This window comes from Hydra vulgaris, chromosome 12 (assembly GCF_038396675.1).
Source record: "Hydra vulgaris chromosome 12, alternate assembly HydraT2T_AEP".
Taxonomy (NCBI): Eukaryota; Metazoa; Cnidaria; class Hydrozoa; order Anthoathecata; family Hydridae; genus Hydra; species Hydra vulgaris.
The window spans coordinates 82,244,260-82,267,091 of record NC_088931.1 but is presented as its reverse complement, the minus strand read 5'-3'; the positions used below and the strand labels follow the sequence as shown (position 1 = coordinate 82,267,091).

The following is a 22,832-nucleotide window of genomic DNA, read 5'->3' as shown; positions in this document are numbered from 1 at the left end:
ATATATATATATATATATATATATATATATATATATATATATATATATATATATATATATATATATATATATATATATATATATATATATATATATATATATATATATATATATATATATATATATATATATATATATATATAGATATATATATATATACATATATATATATATATATATATATATATATATATATATATATATATAGATATATATATATAGATATATAGATATATATGTAAAAACTATTGAAGAATCATTTAACAACATTATTTTATTTAAATAATAAATAATAATATTTTTTTGTATAACAGTTTAATGAATACTTTCGAGTTTATTCCGTAAGCGCACATTCCGAAACGCTCCTTCGGTAAGGAACTGTTTCGCAAATATTCTTTCAAAATGATTTGTTTCGCAAGTCTCTTTTCGACAAGAGCTATTACGGAATAATTATTAATTATTTTTTTTGTATAACGCATTACGGTGAAGGTGAATTTGCGAAAGAACAACTTCCGCAATAACAACTTGAAATACGGAAGATAAAAATGCGAAATTTTCGTAAGTTTTTGTTTACGGCGAACAACCCTAGTCTATATCCAGTTTTTAGCCTTTTTAAGTATATTATGTCGCCTAATTCTTTATCCACGTATTTTACCCCATGTATGAAATACTAAGTTCGGTATTTCCTTATAACACACCCTGCTTAATTTGTATTAACATTTCTTAAACTTAAAATTTAGCTTCTTTCAAACAATAAGTTTTTTTTTTTTTAATCTTTTTTTTTGATAGTGTTAAAGGTTTTTAAATGATTATTCTTTTAACATAATTATCATGATATTTTAGTCCTAAAAAAAGGAAAAAGTTTTTAACTTACATGGATATATAACTTTTTTTTTTTTTTTTGTTATCTATTTATTCAACAAAAAATTGAAAAATTACAAATTTTTTTATAACTTTACAAAGTTAGGTTAGGTGTCACTCATATAGTTAAAAACTAGTCATTGGAGTGACACCAAAATAAAATCAACAGCAATGATAATAAATAAAAGCATGCGTAAATTGAATTAATTTAAAATAAATATAACGATAAAGCTATAATAAATTAAATAATAAGACAAAAAAAATATGAAAACACTCAATTAATAGCAACAGCAAACAAAAATAAAAATAATTAGCAAAACAGCACAAATAAAAACAAACTTTACGCAAACGAAAAGGCAAAACACAAAAACTACAAAATGAAAGCAAAAACTACGAAACGAAAATGCAAACACAAAACTTTTACAAAATAAAATTAAATAAAAAAATAATAATCTTTTGTTATTTTTGGCGAAAAAAAAAAGTGTAGAAAAATTGGTAGCGTTTTATTTTTACGTTTTAATTTGTTCTTTTTATTATTATTTTGTCCATTTTCCGTTTTTTTTTACTTTTAACTTTGGTTAACTTCCCATTGTTAACTTTTTCAAAGTTTAAAGAAAATACTATTTTGGATAACCAATAGGCTACAGTTTTTTTGACGGCATAAAGTTATTACCAACTCTATTTAATGAAGAAAGAATTTATTCATTACGAGAGGAAGAACAAAAAACATAATTATTTACAAAATTATAATTGTCCTAAACATGTTTACTAATTTATGTACATTCCTATATATGATAAACAAACGTTAGGTCAGATTAAAAATTTAACCATGCGTTTAATTTAAATACCAGGTTTAACGCAGTTCTAGTTGGAGAACAAATACCAAAACAAATAAAAAATATATGTATATTGAAAAAATTATCATGTAAGCGTTAAAATCAAAAGAAAGTTTGATTGAATTTTGTTACGATTGAGCAAGCACGATGCTCTGTATTGTAATGTTAGAAGAATAATACAAAACATTTCTTAAATAATAACTTGGCATCGTTTAAACTAACGTCTTTAGTTTGTTTTCACCAATCAAATATAAATAAATACTTTTGCAAAAGATATCTAAAGATTTGTGAATTGAGATTATGAAGATCAAAGATTAATTGTTTACAGAATTAATGTATACTGGTTTGGCAAACCCTATGTAAACAAATACTTTATGACAGATTTAGCACAACTGATATTCTTTAAGAAATCTTTTAAATTTCAAAGTTTTCATATAAGAATGATCTAAATTGAATAAGTAAAACCAAAACAGAAATATTTAATTTACTGGAAGAAAGTGAATTTAAAAGACATAGGTAGTTAAAGAAATTCAAATATCTAACTCATGTTATTCTTTACCAAGTTCCTATAAACGATTGCAGAAATTATGTAAAAATTTTAAATCAGGAAAAGAACTATTGCAATAAATAAAAAAAAAAAGCACTACTAATTAAAGTAAAGTTAAAATAGAACGAGAATTTTCTTTAATGAATAATATTTCTGAGAGAAAAAAAAAGCTTATCTTTCAGTCATGCGTATTTTTAGTTAATTGACAATATTATTAAAACGCCACGTGAAAAATTGGATCTTAAAAAATATGTTAAAACTTGGTTGAGTTATCATTATTCAGCCAATGTTTCTAGAACTCGAAATGGAACCAAGAAAATGAAAGTAATGAAGTTGTAAAGAACCTGTTGTAATGATGCAAATTTATTATTCCATCAAAAAACTCTGAATGCATGCAAAATTTTAATTCCTCAACCTTAATAATTTATTAATATATCTTTTCTATTTATTTTATTCATAAATCGATTTACATAAAGCTTTCGAAAAAGATTTTTAAAATTTAAATTTGGATCTTTTGAAGACATTTTAACAAATAACACAAATGTTTTTCAAAAAGCTAAAGTAATTTTAAAAAAATAAAACGCATTTTGACCGTTATGAATACAAAGGAACCAATTCTTTTTCTTTATTTCATATAAATATTAGAAATATAAATCAAAATTAAAAAGTTTTAAGAATTTGGGAGCAATACAATATACATTTTTGACGTCACATCTCTTTTAGAAATTATGCAAAGAAATGCACTTGATTCAAATTCATGTTACGAAATGTTTAATTAATTAGTCAACCACGAGAAATTAGAAAAAAATTTTTGGAACGCAATACTAACCAAATAATAAAGATTATTAGCAGAATTTATAAAAATTCTTAAAATTAAATAAAGAAAAAAATAAGTTTATTAGTTCCCAGTGGCACAAATTTAAACGCTGTGACTTATCAAAAATGTCTAAAATTTTTTTTGATATGCAAATTAAATATAACATCTTACCAGTTATAAACTAACGAACCAAAGTAACAAAAAATACGTGCCTGTATAAAATAACAATTAAAAATATATACATATTACTAAATCCTAGTATGGATAAAACGCTTACAAAATGTTCAAAAAATAAGAACTTAACAATAATTTAACACTTAACAATAATTCTAAAAAAGTGAAGTTAAATAATAAAGAAGAAGAATATAAGAAAATATTTTTAAATTTAATAATTTAATAATTTAATAAAATTTAATTTAAATAAAATCTAATTTAAATAAAATTTAATTTAAATAAAATTTAATTTAAATAAAATTTAATTTAAATAAAATTTAATTTAAATAAAATTTAATTTAAATAAAATTTAATTTAAATAAAATTTAATTTAAATAAAATTTAATTTAAATAAAAATTAATTTAAATAAAATTTAATTTAAATAAAATTTAACTTAAATTAAATTTAATAATTTAATAATTTAATAAAATTTAATTTAAATAAAATTTAATTTAAATAAAATTTAATTTAAATAAAATTTAATTTAAATAAAATTTAATTTAAATTTAATTTAAATAAAATTTAACTTAAATTAAATTTAATAATTTAATAATTTAATAAAATTGAATTTAAATAAAATTTAATTTAAATAAAATTTAATTTAAATAAAATTTAATTTAAATAAAATTTAATTTAAATAAAATTTAATTTAAATTTAATTTAAATAAAATTTAATTTAAATTTAATTTAAATAAAATTTAACTTAAATTAAATTTAATAATTTAATAAAAAATAAGCACTTAACAATAATTTAACACTTAACAATAATTTAAACAAAGTGAAGTTAAATAATAAAGAAGAAGAATATAAGAAAATATTTTTTCAAGAGAATATTATTGCTTTTACTAAAAACTACCTCAACGATGGAAAAAAACTAATTTTCTGTAAAAATAATACGGTAAGTAATTAACGATATAATGGGATGAAAAACAAACTTGTTGTAAAAGTAATATGGTATGTAATTAAAGATATGATGGAAAGAAAATTAAATATGCAGTAAAAATAATACCGTAAGTATTAACGATATAATAGAAAGAAAAACAAACTTACTGTAAAATTAATATGATACGTAATTAAAGATATAATGAAAAGAAAAATAAATTTGCTGTAAAAATAATATGACATGTAATTTACAGAATGAAAAAAAAACTCATTTAATTATTATACTTTAAAGAATAAATATAAAAAAGAGACATTTTTTATTAATCAAAAATTTAAAAGACTCGAAATAATTTAATTAACATTCTCCAAATGTTGGCCCTAAACTTGCTAAAAAAATCATGACCACGTCAAGTTCATTTCAAATTTATCCTGAAATAGCGCTATATTGCAGGATACCATTTTTTTTTTTAATGGAATAAATCACCTGATTTCGGGTACGTTTCTAGTAATAAAGTTATTTGAAACAAAAATAACTTTTGCAGACCTTTGATCTCCATATTGTAAAACTCTCAGTAAACGAACGGATTTTCTTTAATGCCCAAATCAGATATGTCTACCTATAGACATATATTAGTACATTTTGTTTTTTCAAAAATTTGTTGAACATTTAATTTGTTATAGAATCTATAACCATTTTACATAACATTTTTTGTTACACAAAATAGTTTAGCTCCCAAAAAAAAAAAATTTAACATAACACACAGTAACTAAAATAATGGATCAAATTATTGAAGATTTAAAAAAAATTAGCTTTCTATAAGTTTTTTTTTTTAACAACAAAATCAAAAGCAATTGAAAAGGTAGATCATATTATTCTTCCAGAAAAAATAAAATAGGGGAAAGGCGCCTATGATGGCATACTTAACTTTGAAGCTTCATTATTCAGTATCCTGAAGACCAATAATAAAAGTTTTGATATGGATACATTCCTTGTTACATCTAGAACAATAATTACTCTGAGAGTTTTCACCGGTTTTTTTTTTTTATAAGTTATTCTTATTGCAAAAAAAAGCACAAGTATGCCATCATAGGCAACCACTGCTCCTATGATGGCATAGGGGAGGATGGGGCTAGTTAGGATCGAGGGTAACTTAATGATTTCATTTAACCTTAGAGTCTTCCCTCAGAAAAGCCAGAAATTACTCGAAACCATCCTAATTTACCATTTCATGCTACACACCAGCATTGTAAAATTTTGCGCATGCGCATAGGATATATTGCGTTTTACGTATTTTTTGGACGAAAAAAAAAATTTTGGAGCATCGCTTTCTTCTAACTCTATTTAAAAATAAGTTTTTCTTATAAAAAAAAAGGTTTTCTTAACTCTTCGATATTTCAACACCCCCAACTCGTCAGTATGCCATCATGGGTAAAAGTCATCATTTTCATTAAAACAAGCTGTGTCTGCTTTGTTCAAAAGATAAAATTAAAGTAACTATTCCATTAAATGCACAAAACTTGAATATAAAATGCATGAAAATTTCATTTCTGCACAGTTAATAGTAAAATCACAATCTTAAATATATGAAGGAAATAAAACTACAACAGCACATCCCAAAATCGATTTTTGTTGATTATAAAAACAATACTTGTGCACAAGGGACGTTTTTTCACTAAAACTAATGTAAAGTCAGTATAGTCATGTAGATTTAATCATTTTTTTACCAAAACCAATTTTAATGGAAATATGACCGGTATGCCATCATAGGCGCTATGCCATCATAGGCGCCTTTCCCCTATTACAGTGTCAGTTGAAAACTTTTATAAGTAGATAAAAAGTTCATTTATTTAATTTTTTAAACAAACAAAATGTTTGAACCTTCGCACGGGCCATTTCTTGGTCCGCTCCTATTTTAAACTAATTTTAATCAGATTGTTAATGCATCAGCATGGCTAAACTTAATTTTAAACAGTGACATCAAACAACATACTTTGATAAGAATTTCGATTCAACGAATGTCAATGAATAGTTCATGGCTCTCACTCAATGTTTATGACTCTCACTCAGTGGGTAAAAAAAAAAATGCACTTTATTTCATTAAAAGTTATAAAAAGAAAATCTTTTTGAATTATTTAAAATAAGATCGAGTAATTTTAAATGACACAACAAATTGCGAAAAATGATTCCATACGGTAAAATTCTTAGGTATACTGATTGCTAAACGTTTATCTTGGTTTCGCTACATAAAATATATTTAATCAAAAATTAGTTAAACAATTGGTTTGATGTCAGAAAGTCTAAATCTAATATATTTTGGTTTAATACATTTAAATTCATTTAAATATAACTTTAGAAAACCTGAAACTAATATATTTTGGCTTAATACAATGAAATTCGTCCAAATATAACTACAAAAAGTCTAAAACTAATATTTTTGGCTTAATACATTTGTCCAAATATAACTTCAGAAAGTCTGATACTTATATTTTTTGGCATAATAAGTTCGTCCAAATATAACTTTAGAAGGTCTGGAACTAATACATTTTGGCTTTCATTTATTATTCTAATATTACATTGGCTAGTACTCAACCAACAAAACTTAAAGAAATATTTTCTTAACAAAAACATACAAGTACACTTATAAATAAGAATAACAAATATGAACATACAAAAACACTAATGATAAACATGCAATTGATGATTATCTATGAAATCAATATTTACAAACACTTAATTTTTACGTAAAAACACGGCCTAATACCAAAAACTTTAATGCTAAATTTATGAAAAATGTGAACAAAAATAACATTTAAAAATAACATTTATAATATATTTTTGAAAAATAATCAGAATATATTACAAAAAGGAAACTGATTTATTCGGATATTCGAATAGCTTCTTCATATTGTGTGAGAGAACTTTTTCTCAAGAGAATTTTTCGAAGTTAATGAGTTAATTTTAATTTTTTATAAATAAACTCTTTATGTTTTTGAAATTAACGACGTCAGACGGCAAGTTATTCCAAATATTACCAACCTTGAGAGAGAAAGAATATTTACGGACATCGAATTTACATTTTAGTTTGCGTAATTTAAATTTGTGACCTCGAATATAGTTGTTTATTAAAAAGAAACTTAATACATTAGGGCAAACTTAATTAGCGCAAAATAATCGGTGTCGTTTTGTAAAAACAATTCAGCGCTAGAATTTTCACAAGCTTTGATTCCATTCTTTTAAAATTCTCGGACTCGGACCCGGTATTTTCTTCCTTTTGACTTAGTAGATTCCAAATTACTAATTTTGAAGCTAAAACACTATTTTTTTTTTTTTAATTTTGTTTAGGTGCCCTAAGAAGTCCTTACGTTCTTATCACAGAGCGCCGCGTATGAGCATTTAATTGGAAGTTCACGCCTCACAGTGGGGCAGAGTGTGCCAAAATACCAAAATGTGGGCATTGCACGGTGAAAATTTGTCATAATGTTGAACACATGTTCATTAGTGGAAATATCTAGTTAAAAAAACATTAAATATTAATTTAGGCGTTATTTTATGCGGTTATTTACACGTTAATTTGACATATGTTCCAAAACGGTATTTTGCATTTTTTATATATCAATTTTTAGCGGTATTTTGCATTTTTTATATATCATTTTTTATATTTCTTACGCTTCTATTGTTTTAAATTGACATTATTGACTTTCATTTTAAAATATATTATTTTAATTAACAATGTTTTTTTCGTTCAGACTTTTAAAAACAATTTAATCATTAGTTTTTATGGATTGAAAACAGACAGTTTTCGATATTTTTTTGGATTCTAACCTTTACTATACTATCCTCCAAACATTTGATTATGTAAATCTCATGCTAAATGCATGTAAATAGCCATGCATCATAAATAGTTTGCTACTTTTTAATAAAAAAAGTTATAACAAAAGATTAGTCTTCGGTTACTGGTCAGTTGATGAGAAATACTGAAAATGTAAAAAAGATGTTTTATATACGAAGATTACCAACAAAATCTTTCATTACTGTTATAATATATAATTTCTGTAAATATAAATCTGAAAAAGTTATTTTATGACAAATTATTGTTGTAGTTTTAGCATAGTATCACTCGATAAAACTAATAAATGCTGTTATTAGATGGTTTATATAGGTATCACTTGTCATAAGTGTTGTGTCATCTGCAAATAATTTTGGTTCCAATAATGCCAGATATTCAGGTAGATCGTAGATGTAAATCAAAAAAAAAGAGGTCCTAAATTGAAACCATGTGGTATATCGACAAAACATTGAAAAGTTTTGTTGACTCTTATAAAAGTTTTGTCCAATAAAAATATTTCGTATATTTCACCAAAGTTTGATTTTTTTAATATTTTTTTTATATTATATAATTACATGTTTGTTACTTTATTTATGCATTTTATATATAAATATAGCTAGTCTAATAAAAAAAACTACAAAAATACTTTTGGTACAAAAAACTTGTTTTTTTCCCACTGTGCGCCTCCTTCCTAACCGAGGTCGCAAGACTTGCCCAGAAGTGGGGTTCAAATTGCGGATCCTTTGTTTCTGAGGCAAGTGCACTACCACCGCGCTACGGCTGCTTTATTAATTTTTCATCTGATGTTAAAATAACTATTTTTATAATAAAATTTTTTTTTACAAAATTAAAGATGCATATTTTAACAAAGAACAAGTTAATGTCGATATACCATATGGTTTCAATTTAGGATCTCTTTTTTTTTGATTTACATCTATGATCTACCTGAATATCTGGCATTATTGGAACCAAAATTATTTGCAGATGACACAACACTTATGACAAGTGATACCTATATAAACCATCTAATAACAGCATTTATTAGTTTTATCGAGTGATACTATGCTTAAACTACAACAATGATTTTAACAAATAAGCATACATCTAAAATAATGTTGCCAACATCAATAATATTAAGTGATAAGATCAAAATTGAAATTGTTAATAACATTTTTTTGCTTGGTGCCATTATAAAGAGTAAATTACATTTTACCAAACACATAAAATATATTTGCTTTGACCTTCAATGTTCGTTTACAATTCTTCAAAACATTCATTCTACCTAACTTAGATTACTGCGCAAGTCTTATAATTTACTACACGAAAAAAGAAATACAAAACCTTAGCAATGCATTCTATATGATTTTATTTTTACTACTCAAAATTAATATTGAAAACAATTTAATTTAAAACCAATCAATAACTTAAATCATATAACCTACAAAGTTTTCATCATCAATTATATTTAATAAAACTATTTTTTTTTACAAGAAACCAATGAACTTATTCAAACAATTTGATTTTATTAACCTTGATGACATCAAATACGAAATCAAAACTTTTTAAGTTTCAAAGTGCCTAACAAACATGATGAACAGTCATTTAAGTTTTTTTTCAGCAATATAATTAATTAGCGTTGCAATAACAACATCAAACTAGCACCAAAAGAATTTAGTGATCTATTTTTATTGAACAACATCAACTCATTTATAGCACATACAATTATCAACAACATTAAGTTTGATGTCAATATAAAAACAGAATAAATAAATATATTGACTTTTATGTAAGCAAAAAAATTAAAAAAAAAAAAAAAGACTAGACATTTAAATTTTTTTAAATCCTTTATTTTGTATTTACAATAATTTGTTATATTATTTGTATCTTATATTAAAAACACTTTTGTTCACCAGCAATGATAGAAGACATATAGTCCATAAAATAGAAGTTAAGAAATGTTTAAGAAGTTAAGCGATTGATTTACGGTTTTTTGCCAACAAAACTAAAAAAAGGTTTTTTAACTCTCTTTTTTTGCCGGCTGAATCTATAAAAAGGTTTTAATTTGGTTACTGAAGGTTCATAAAGGTCCCATTTTGCTGACTAACTATATAAATATTTATTGAAGTTTTTTATTGTACGATTTATGTTTAATTTTTGTTTTTTGTTTTTTTACTCTTTTGTCTTATTCTTTTGTTTTTAAAATTGTAAAGGTTCTGATGATAAGATCATTATGATCTCCTTTGTTTTTTGTTTTATTTTTGTTAAATATAGTATGCACTTTACGACAAACGTAAAGAGAAAAAAATGATGTTAGATATACATAACATAACTTAATTAATTTAGATATTAATAATATTAACACAGATATAGATAACATAAGTTGTACGCAGTAGCGATCGTCAGATGTTATAACCGTAAAAAACATAACATAAAAATATATACTAAAAATACTCATGGATCGTCCGCTTTGATGTCATTAAAATTTTTAATTTAAAGTTTGTTTTCATGGCGGCATTTTGACGTTGTTCGTTTTGTTTATTAAACAAATTCAATGGGGATGTAATAATGTGGTATTTTTCTGTCAAGCATAAGTTACAATATTTACCACTAAGTTTGAATGGCTATAAGCATGTTTTTTTAAGACTAAAAACCTATAAGTATGTTTTTTTTCCGTGTGAAAGTAAGACCAAACTCCACCGATCTATCAAAATTTATATTAGAATGTCAAATTGAGGGATCAGAGTCTATCCTCACGTGCTCAGAGTCTGTCCTCACCTGCTCAGAGTCTATTCTTACGTGGAGTATTTTAATCAAGAGGAGCTAGCAATTCAAACCTGGTGAAAAATATTGTTATCAAAAGTTTACTCATTCAAAAAGGTCGAAATAAATACTATTTTAACATTTTATACTTATATTTAATTCTAGTTCACTTGCAAGCAAATAGACAAAGCAGATTTTTTGCTAATTGAGGTAGATTAATCATATAACTTACTTTATTATCGTTATTCAATATATAATTTGCAAGTTGTTTATTTATTGCATATGTAATGCGATGGATATTATATGCTTGCATATGCTTGATCTGATTGTAATATATGAGCCAATGTCAAAATCATTGTATCAGCAAATCTGCTAGCTCTTTGAAATCTAAAAATAGTGGTTTCATTGTTGCAATACACAGTGCAAATATTGCATTACTTGCATGACTATTCGCAATGCAACTAATCATGCAAGGAGAATTAATAACGGTTAGAAGAAAGGTTGGATGACAAATGTCACTGGAATGTAGATCATATTGTAGTATAAAAATCGTTTAAAGACATCATGAAAAACTTAGAAAAAGTAATTGCAAATAAAATAAGAAACGGTCTATTTATTAATAACATACAATTTGATTTTAGGCAAGAAAAAAGAACAACGTATGCAATATTTATTGTTTACCAAAAATAAGAAAATATTTTTAAAAAAAGGAAAAAGGATATGCGAAAAGCATTTAAATTTTTTTTTTGACAATTACCATGAGAGATATTATGAGTTTCAAAATATTTAGATTTTAAAAAATTGCTGGTAATAATTATTCCAACTAAAATGGTAATAATTATTCCAACTAAAATGGTATTAATTATTCCAACTAAAATGGTATTAATTATTCCAACTAAAATGGTATTAATTATTCCAACTAAAATGGTAATAATTATTCCAACTAAAATGGTAATAATTATTCCAACTAAAATGGTAATAATTATTCCAACTAAAATAGTAATAATTATTCCAACTAAAATGGTAATAGTTATTATAGCTATTGTGGTGAAAGTTATAACGAAAATGCCACAACAACAAAACAATAGATAGAAAAACTTTTAAAGTAAAGGTTGGTGAAAATCCGGATTATGTGCTTAGCCCTTGCTTTTTGTATAAAGTTTAGTGTTAGTTTACAACGGGAGCTATTCTATGCAGATAATTTATGTTTGATTCCAAAATCTGAAAAAAATTACAGCTAAAATTTTAATGTGGAAAAGATGAAATATAAGCTAAAGTCCGTTTACTTCTCACTCAAACTCTCAATCAAAGTAAACATGAATACAACAAAAGTTATGCATTATAAATCAAGATGTTGAAAATACTGAAATGTGGCTATGTGGGGTGTGCAAAAAAGAGTTGGAACAAACTGTACTGTTTGTTCAACTTGGAAGCAATGGGCTTTTAATAGATGTAATGTATTATGCACTGGCGCTAGGTTAAATTATTTTTTTATTTTGTGGATTTTTTTTTTCAAACGTGTTGATTAATTGGTCAACTCGATAATTGCATGCTCTGGTGAAATCTTTTCTTAAAACCAAATTAATTTCTTTAAACATAACACGTTCAAATATTTTTGATAACCCAGATATAAGTCTATATTTTGAGATTAGTTAGCACTATTCTTTTCTTTATAGATTGACCAGACTTCAATAAAAAAATATTCCTTCATTTTATAAAAGTTTTAAATAGTTTCTTAATAATTTTTTTAAATTTTCTTAAAATATAAAACAAGGTTTTTTGTAACGTTTTTTTGTTGTTGTTTTAAAAAATATTTAATACAATTATATTAAATACTTTTAATATTTTACACATACAAAGTTTTATATATTCCAGCAGAACCGGTAATTTATTTATTTTAAAGATGAAAAAACATCCTCAAATTTTGATTGTTCGAGTTATTAAGTGAAATCTTTAAATACCTTTTTTATACCAATCTGTTTTTCGGTAATTTTTTTTAACTATAAAATTTTTTATTTTTTAGTGATTTTGAGTGATTCTGATAAAATTATTCAAAGTTTTTGTTTTTGTTTTTATTTTTGATGTTTTTTCCTTCATAAGTTAAAGAATTTAGGTTTACATTCAACAATGTCCAATGCTTTCGTTTTCTTCTTCTTCTTCTTCTTCTTCTTCTTCTTCTTCTTCTTCTTCTTCTTCTTCTTCTTCTTCTTCTTCTTCTTCTTCTTCTTCTTCTTCTTCTTCTTCTTCTTCTTCTTCTTCTTCTTCTTCTTCTTCTTCTTCTTCTTCTTCTTCTTCTTTTTCTTTTTCTTCTTCTTCTTCTTCTTCTTCTTCTTTTTCTTCTTCTTCTTCTTCTTCTTCTTCTTCTTCTTCTTCTTCTTCTTCTTCTTCTTCTTCTTTTTCTTCTTCTTCTTCTTCTTCTTCTTCTTCTTCTTCTTCTTTTTCTTCTTCTTCTTCTTCTTCTTCTTCTTCTTTTTCTTCTTCTTCTTCTTCTTCTTCTTCTTCTTCTTCTTTTATTATTCCATTTCCCTCTGTCAAAAGAAAATAAATTACGCTTTATCATCATCTCATCTCGCAAAAATTCGCAAAAATTCAAGTTTTTGTTTCTTTTCATTATCTTTGATTCAAGCAGGTTCATTTTTGACCGTTGTAACATATCTTTCAAACTTTATCCAGTTGCTAGCTTGTCGTTTTTGTATTTTCACTTATTATGTTAATTATACTTCTTTTCTAGTTTTTCATGTTTAAAAGACAATTAGTTTTATCGTCATGTCTTATCGCCTTGTTCTATCGCCATGTGTAAAAGAAAGTCAGTTTTATCGTCATGTTTTATTGAAATCTTTAAAAAACAAGTTATTTTATCGCCATACATAGTTTTTATCGCCATGTTTTATTGGTATGTTTAAAAGACAGTTAGCCAACCTATTAGCTTTTTTTAGTCCTGCTAAAAAAATCAATTTTTTTAACAGGACTAAAAAAATTGATTTTTAAAAGAAATTTCATAAAGAAGTTTAAAAACACAAAAACTTGTCAGCAGCTTGCACGTGATGGATTCTTACACCACATCGTTTTTAACTAAAATATTTTACTTTTAATTTTATTACAAAAGCTGATATTCAAAAATGTTTAAAAAAATTTCTTTATAAAGTTTTTAAACTTTTAAAATTTCTTTACGAAACTTCTTTATGAAATTTCTTCTTATGAAAATCTGTTTTGTAATATATTAAAAACAAAACAATTTTTGCCCTAAAAAAATATGACAAAGTTTTAATATTGGTTTCATTTATTAATATTTTACAGCACTTCACCCAAGCATTTGTTGTTAATATTTCACAGCACTCCACCAAAGTATTTGTCGTTAAATCTTATGTGTTAGTGGTAAAACTGATCAAGAAGGCAAGACGGTTATTCAAAGACATAACAAAAGACGGATATGCAAGAGGGGGTTTGCAAAGGGCAAGAAAAATTTTTAAATACTTATCACAGTTTATTTTAGTTTTAATCAGTTTTGAAAGGCGTTTCAGAAACGTGATCATTTTGATGTTTTGAGATAATGATTCAGAATTCAATACCTGGAATTAAGATAAGCTCCCATTTTATAATTCTATAAATCTTAAGCCTAGAGCCCAAGGTCTCTGAACCCTGTGTATAGGTTCTTTTTATATGCTCATAGACCTTGATTTTACCAATCGTTAAAAAGCTTCGTAAAGCATTGATAATTTATTATATACTTATTTTCATACAATATAAGTTAAGAATTTTTTAATACTTCTATTATGATAAAATCTATAATTAAATTATTTTTAGTTTCATTTAAAGTCAACGTCATTGTCTCATAATATTTATTTCAGTCAAAACAACTCAAATATTAAATATTAAATACACAGTGGTTAAAAAATGATTTTTTAAACCATTACGTATTTGTTGTTGTTTACCTATTAAAATTGTGAAAATGTGTGAATCCAAATCAACATTTACATACTATTTTTTCGTTTAGGATGATAAATTACGCTGTACAATAAATAGAAATTTAAAATAAAAAATGATTTTAATACTGTAAAAACAAAAGATCAAAAAAGTAATAACTAATTCATATATTTCTTCATAAAATTTTTTAATATAAATATTTTATACATACTAAGCTATTAAAAATATACTTACAACAGAAATTAATTCCAAAAACAAAGAACGTTGCGTGCCAATTAATAAATAATAACGTAAGTAATTTAAATTAAGCCATCCTGACTGAGTAGCGAACCTTTTTTATGTTGCCATGGTAATACAACACACCACATATGGTTCTATTTAAAAAGGTGTTGCAATAGTTTTCATTTACATCAATTGGTCAGCTTGCCACTCAGCGGTAGATGTAATTTAAAATCTCCACCAGCCCCGCCTTTTTTAACTCCTGCTTTTATTTTTTTGACTGTTATAATGCTTCTATACCAAATGTCGTGTTGATTTATTTTCATTATACATTAGTAATGTTTTAAACAGGTATTATTTCACATTAAATATAACTTTATATTTTTGCTTGACACTTTAGTATTTTTTCAAATTTTTGAAAAAAAGCCATACGTGGATAACAGATGGTAAAGAAATAATTGGTTTGTTTTTAATCATTAAAAGTTATCATTGGAGAATCTTAGGCGGGCTTTTAATATGCTCTAATATGCTTCTGGTATAATGTTTTCAAATTATTTATTTAAACCACACAAAATCAAAGATTCGGATCTAACCAATATAAACAACAAGAAATGGATATAACAAAAAGCCCTGCGTTTGAAACAATTAACGGCTTTAAAATTCATGTAACTTAGAACTTGATGTATAATAAACTTAAATTACATATAAATTTTGAAATTAGTGAATAAACTTAAATTATATATATATATATATATATATATATATATATATATATATATATATATATATATATATATATATATATATATATATATATTTTTAATTTTATTTGTGTAAACGCCATCATCAAACATCTAAACGTCAAAGATTTGATTGACTTAAAAGATATTTTCTTGACAAATATATTTGTAAAACATTTTAATCTGTAAAATATTAAGAGAGAATTAAAAACCAATTAAACAGCTTAAATATTTCAAATTTTTGTACGCACGAAACGATCTAAGAGATATTTGTTAAAAGATTTTTGTTAAAAGAAAATTTATTTTTATCATCATTTTAAAAAGAAAATCTTTAAAAATACATTGGCGCTGCTTACTTTTTTGTAAGTCATTTATATCTTATAAAAACTTTGCTCTCGAGTTTTTTTATTTCTTTTCTTTGTCGCCAAGTAGTTACTTCAAAATTTTAATTAAAATGACGATGATTAGAGATATGAACTTATTTTTATTTTGAGCTTTATTGCCGCCTTTTATTCCGATTAACAATAGTTATCATAACAAAAGACAAAATAGTTTTAAAAGAATTTCCAACAAACAAGCAACCTTTCTTCCTACGTATTGCTTACTATAATTTAGCTGGTTGACATATGTTTCATTTTATTTTTAACAACAAAAGCGAGAATTTGATTTTAGTTTAATAATCTACTTGTGTACGAAATGGTTCATTCAAATTGCACCTCCTTAAAAGATCATTTTAAAGATGAAAAGGATGCTTCAGATATTTTGGTTTTTTGTCACACCTTAAACACCTTTAATCCGAATGTAACTTCTGCCGAAAACTTTTTCAACGGGTTTTGTTGTTTGAATGCAAGTTTAACCAAACTCTGCGTCGATTTTATAAAGTCATACGTAAATAACCCAATTAGTCTTAAATGTCCTAAATCTTTTGATTTTAGAGAATACAGCTTGTACACATATCTACTACTATCGATATGTTTGCCCCTCGGGCTGGTGGCAAACTCTTTAATTCTTTACGCTGTTTTACGTCACCGATGTTTACCGAGACCAACTGGCTATTTTTTGTGCAGTCTAGCAATTGGGGATATAGGTGTTATATTAATGTTTATTTGTTATGTGGTTTATAATCATTGCAGCAAAAGCACTCCAGGCAGAGTCTATTTATTTTTGATACCATCATTCAATATTTTTTTTGCGGCAGTATCTTTACTCCAGATAAGCACAATCAGCGTTGAAAGAGCAATTGCTGTCTCGCTTCCTTTAAGCTATTCAAAGTATATTACTTCCTACCGAGCAAGGTGTTCAACGCTTTTTGTATGGGCTATAAGTGTAGCTCACTTTGTTTTATCTGTTATACGGATAAACATAAAATCTAAAACATACGAAAACGTTTTTATAATTTTGTGTAAAGTGACATTACTTTTTGTACCAATGACTGTTGTTTTATTTTGTTACGTACTAGTTCTTTACAACGCGTACCAGCAATTAAAGCAAGAGAAAAAACGATTAAAAACCCTCTCATCCGTAATGTGTCCGAGGATAAACGAAAACAAGAATATGCAAAAAAAAATTTATAAAAACTTGCATCAGAATCGCTTCAAAGAATTAAAAATATCTTTAAATATTGCGGTTATAGTTTTGCCTTTTCTCTGCTGCTGGGGTTTTTTTACGTTTGTTCATGTATTTGAAGCAGGGAGCATTAAAATTGAAGGAATTGCTAACTGGTTTATAAACACTTTACCCTTTATTGTTTCAAGTACAAATCCAATTGTTTATTTAATACTAACGCGCTCCTTGAGAGAAACCGTTAAGTCACTTTTAATTTTGAAAATTTCAAAGTGGTTTAATTATCAAGAGAGTGAGCGACTTACATCAACAATGACGTCAATGATGACTAAAGAGTACGATGAAAATAATTTATAATAAACTTTGCAAAAAAAAAAAAAAAAAGACTTGGCAACATTTTAATTCAGTCAAAGTTTACTAAATTCATTCCTGGCGAATGAATGGAATGGTTGTCCAATGCAGTGGATAATCTTTGTAATTGGATGCGCAGTCGAAGTAAAAAGTGATTTCTACGCAAATTTTATTAGCTTATTTTAGGCAATTAGCAAACTCAATACAGTACAAAAAATTAGAACTTGGAATGAAGAAAAAACTTATTCAAAAACAGCTTTTTAAAAACAGACCTCTTCTCCTCAAAAAGTTCAACCTACGCGCATTTTGTGATATTTTAATTTTATTTTGAAGCCTTAACGCTGTTTTTCTAGCTGGTTTTTATTTATTTTTAGTTCTTAAACAGTTACTTTGAAGATTTTTTGTTTGTTTTCACCTGACATCATTAAAAAATTTAACGGCAAAACTTTTTGTCATTTGAAAGAAATGTTCAACACCCCCTAATATATTTTGCATATTTTTTTATATCTCTTTGATAAAGTTTACAGTTGTATAAAACTTTAAAATTGTTTTTGAGGTTTAAACAATGTTTTTTTTTCTTTTCTTTTGCATGAGCATTACAGTGTACTGAGGTTTTATAAATATTAATAATGATTTACCGGATCGTGATAAAATATTTTTTTTGTTAAAGAAAATTTGAGTTTGCTTGGTCATTTGTTTTTATTTTTTATATATGTACTCTTTTTTTTTTAGAATGAAATTGTAAAGAAAAGACAAATATTTTTTTAAAAACGAAATAGGTTTAAACATATGGATATCCTGTTATGACTTTTTCAAACCCGTCCCTCAATCATTAATTATGTAGTCTTAAAATTTCTTGTTTAACTAAGTAAGAATTTGTTTTGAATTTTAGAGGATATAACCAAGGAAGTGCACCACCTTTAATCAGTTTTATATATTTCGTAAACATAATGAAAACGATTTTTCGTAATTAAAATTTTGTTATTAGGAAGGATATTTTAACATAAAAATATTTACTCATCCTATAAAAAAGTTTGTTAAATAAACCAACTAAATTTCAAAATACCCATTTTTAAGTCAGATAGAAAAATAGAAAGGGAAACTAAAAATTTAACGGGTAAATAATATATATATATATATATATATATATATATATATATATATATATATATGTATATATATATATATATATATATATATATATATATATATATATATATATATATATATATATATATATATATATATATATATATATATATATTCAAATGTATTTAATAAAAATTGATTAAAAGCTCATGAAAATTTTTTTTTTTTTTAAAATTTTCATATCTTATTAAAAAAAAGGAGAAGTTCTTTAATTATCATTGATATTCAAGACCTCTAATATAAAATAAAAAAAAACAATTTTTACAAAAACTACAGTTAACACTTTTTTTTTTGAAATTCGGAAGTAAAATTTATCAATACTATGTTATTTATCATTGTTTAATTTTGATAAATATGCAAAATATGCAATAGTGTAATTTTAATAAATACGCCAAAGCTAACTTTTGGTTGCGTAATCTGAAGTCAATAAATCGACGTATAAAAAACTTAAGCGAGTATTCATAGTTTGATGCAATTTATATTGACATAATTTGATATAATTTATTTTATAGTTTGATATAATTTATATTATATTAGGGTTGTTGTATGGTTATTTTTAACTTTATTTTTTATGTGAAATATAAATGGCGGGTAGCCAGTATATCCACTTAACTGGAGTGATTTAAAACTGTATTTTTAAGTTTACAGTAAAATTGTTGTTGAAAAATATGTTTAACACACAATGCCACAAACTTTAAACAAGCTATTAGATTTTAGGCATTGAATTAAATATATCAATTAATTTACATATTTATATGTGTTTTTATGTATTTAATCAAGAAGAAACGGACAGATTATTAAACTTAATCAAGAAACAGTAACCCAATAGTGTTTGTATTAATTAATATTAGGGCGGCAAATTTTTTTTTGCCGCCCTGATTCTTATTTAAAAAAGGCCCAAGAAAAACATATGGCTTAAATGAATGAAATTTTTATCCTTATGGTGTTAATTGGGCAAAAGTTGCCCTAACAGCAGTTTGTGAGTTTTATACTTTTATATTAAAATATTAATTATTTAAAATGGTATATTTTTGTAAGGTGTATATTTATACAAAAAAACCCGGAAGCAAAGATATAATAACTTCAAATTTCTTAAAGGAACAGTCACTCTAATAGAAGAACAAACCGTTATTCCCAATTGAAAAAAAAACTAAACTCATACTAACTTCTGGTATTTATCATTAAATTCATTTGTTACCCAGTGGGCACAGGACTTAAAAAAGTCGCTTTTTGAACGTTCAAAAGACGTTTAATAAACGTCTTTTTTAGATCCCGTGCCCAAGCATTTTCAAGGACAACTAACGAAGCTCCGCTTTGATAACTGTCAGTCTTTTTTTCTTGTAAAAAACTTTAAAAAAACGTTGAACAACTTTAAAAAACTAGTTGTCTTTTAAAGTTGTTCAACGATGCAGCAGATATGATGGAATTTAAGAGTAAACTCCAGTCAGGTACAACGCGATTGGTGAAGAAAACTTTTCGTTGGGCAGAGTTAGCAACTGTTTAGCGTTAAATTCAATGACACTGCCTTTGGAGGCTTTTTGCATGTCCCTGCACACTTAACGATACAGCTAAGTGGTTTGGTCACTGAAGCTCAAAATTGTTGAGGCTGTGGTATATATTGAAGATTTGAATGAGGTCACCTCTAGGCCGTCTATTCTCTAACGATCGAATATTTATAGTGGTTAGTCTTTGACAATACTTTAAGGGCCTGAGATGAGGTATGAACTTAGAGGCTTTATCTTGGACTGCATCGGGAACATCAAAAATATTAATCTTGAAATTTGATCTGGAATTTACAATAGGAACTTGGTTTAATTCAACTTTGTTAAATAACATTTTTTTCTTCCTGGCTCTTTCAGTTGACAGATCGTCAAGTATATATTTACACTTTTAAATATGTTTTAGGTGCTTCATTTTGTTTCCGTTGTTTATTCCGTTCAGTACATCATGCCAAATAAGAACTTCAGAAATGAATTTTAAAGTATTTTTTTTCTTTTTTATGTATACATGTTTGTTTTACATCTACAAAGTATTTAGAAGTCAACAATCACAGATTGGCAGTAAAGATATACATATATAAATATCATAAATATAAATTCTAAAATATATGAATCATTGTTAGAGTTATAAGATGTTTCTGAACTTAAAAGATCTTGTTTAATTTAACTTGTTAATTTAAGCAATTTAAATTGTTTAAATTAATTAAATTGTTAAATTCAAATTGTTTAAATATAAACACTAAAACGAACGAAGATATAAAATAAATATATAACCAGACAAAAACTTGTAAAAATAGATTACAAAATAAAAAGTATGCGTACAACAATGTAAGGCCTCAGAATGGAAAAAAAAACAATAATGCTGATGTGTAAACATAATTTGTGCAGTGATTAAATAATAAGCCTCTCCTCAAAGTCATGTCTAATATTACTGGCGTTTCGATGAGGATCAGAACAAAACCAAAGCAATTAAATCAACTAAATCAAATAAAGCAACTTAAGCAACTAAGGCAACTAAACCAAACAACTTATTTTTTATTCATTTTATCTAGAAAATTAATAGAAATAAAAACTGTATAAAGTTTCTCTGCGCTTAAAAATATTTCAAATTCATGAAAGTCCTCAAAATCATGTCTAATATTACTGGCGTTTCGATGAGGATCAGAACAAAACCAAAGCAATTAAATCAACTAAATCAAATAAAGCAACTTAAGCAACTAAGGTAACTAAACCAAACAATTTTATTTTTATTCATTTTATCTAGAAAATTAATAGAAATAAAAACTGTATAAAGTTTCTCTGCGCTAAAAAATATTTCAAATTAAAATCACGTTAGACAATTTTTAATACTTTCCTAATTATTAAGAAACTTAAATTATTAATATAAAAAGAAAAAATCCGCAACATATAGTAACAATGTAATTTCAAACATATATAAATAATGAACAAATACTATTAGAACGACGGGTTTTTTTTAATAATTGTTTATTTATTGTTGATCTTAAAATTTTAGTACGAAGTAATGAATGGTTGAATAAAAAGAGATAAATAGATAGATAGATAAATAAAGAATGCCAAAATATTTGTACTTATATTAATAATATTAGAACGAAAAATTTATTTAAAAAGTTTAAAAATGGCAGGTAGAAAACCAGAGGAATTAGATGTAGATGGATAAGTAGAGAACTTCAAAATGTTTAAAATATCAAATTAAAAGCTGAAAGATCACGCTAAATTAAAAGCTGAAGGATCACAGAATTTCATGTTATATATAATAAAGAATTTCAATATTAATATATATAGAATTATTTAATTGCATTTTTTTAACAAATAATTAAAAAGCTTGATTTTGAATTCAGATATATTTAATAAATTAGTGGAAATTAGTGAAAATGGAAAAAAATTTTGTTAAGTGATTTTCTACTAATATATATATATATATATATATATATATATATATATATATATATATATATATATATATATATATATATATATATATATATATATATATATATATATATATATATATATATATATATATATATATATATATATATATTTACAGTGAGCGGCCAAATTACTTACATTTGCAAAAATTAAAATATCTAAAATATATAAATATTTTTAAGCATTTATTTAAGAAAAATCATAATACAAAATGTTTTTTAGTATTTGGTTGGGCCGCCTTTTGCATCAATTACTGCTTGTATCTTTTTTGACATACTTTGGATGCAATTCTTTACATTTGTTTTTAATTCCTAATCATAATACCAGGCATTATTTAGTGCCTCTATGAGATTTTTTTTGTTGGTTACAGTTTCATGCCCAATTTTCCGCTTTAAAAGTTCCCAGAAGTTCTCTATTGGGTTTGAGTTGGGAGAATTGCCAGGCCATGGTATAACAGTGACATTAAATATCTTGTCACTGATTTAGCTTTATGACATTGGGCTTGGGATATTGAGCTTGGCGATAAGACTGAATTTGTCTTCTTCTTGTCCGAGCCGTGTATATACATTTTGTAAAAGTCTAATTTTGTAAAAAAGTTCTTTATAGCTAAATACATACACACATTACAGAATCATGGATAAAGATGCATTTAGATGGATAAGGAAATTAATCATGTAACTGAGGAATTAATTT

The 22,832-nt window shown here is 25.0% G+C and overlaps 1 protein-coding gene and 1 long non-coding RNA gene across 2 annotated transcripts in view; one reads left to right on the top strand and one right to left on the bottom strand.

Moving 5' to 3' along the window:
- Nucleotides 1-15,575, bottom strand: part of LOC136089066 (uncharacterized) — a 38,068-nt gene extending 22,493 nt beyond the window's left edge. The window contains exons 1-2 of the long non-coding RNA XR_010642764.1: nucleotides 14,903-15,575; nucleotides 3,233-3,273 (exon numbers count right to left, since the gene is read on the bottom strand). This is a non-coding gene — a long non-coding RNA (uncharacterized LOC136089066). The remainder of the gene's footprint in view (nucleotides 1-3,232; nucleotides 3,274-14,902) is intronic.
- Nucleotides 15,576-15,853: 278 nt separating this feature from the next.
- LOC105844031 (somatostatin receptor type 5) lies at nucleotides 15,854-18,331 on the top strand. The gene has a single exon (XM_065814673.1). The coding sequence runs from the start codon at nucleotides 16,324-16,326 to the stop codon at nucleotides 17,545-17,547; it is 1,224 nt and encodes a 407-aa protein (XP_065670745.1). The 5' UTR covers nucleotides 15,854-16,323; the 3' UTR covers nucleotides 17,548-18,331.
- The last annotated feature ends 4,501 nt before the right edge of the window (nucleotides 18,332-22,832 follow it).

Coding starts and splice junctions, on each gene's coding strand:
- LOC105844031 (XM_065814673.1), top strand. CDS start 16,324: ATGGTTCATTCAAATTGCACCTCCTTAAAAGATCATTTTAAAGATGAA.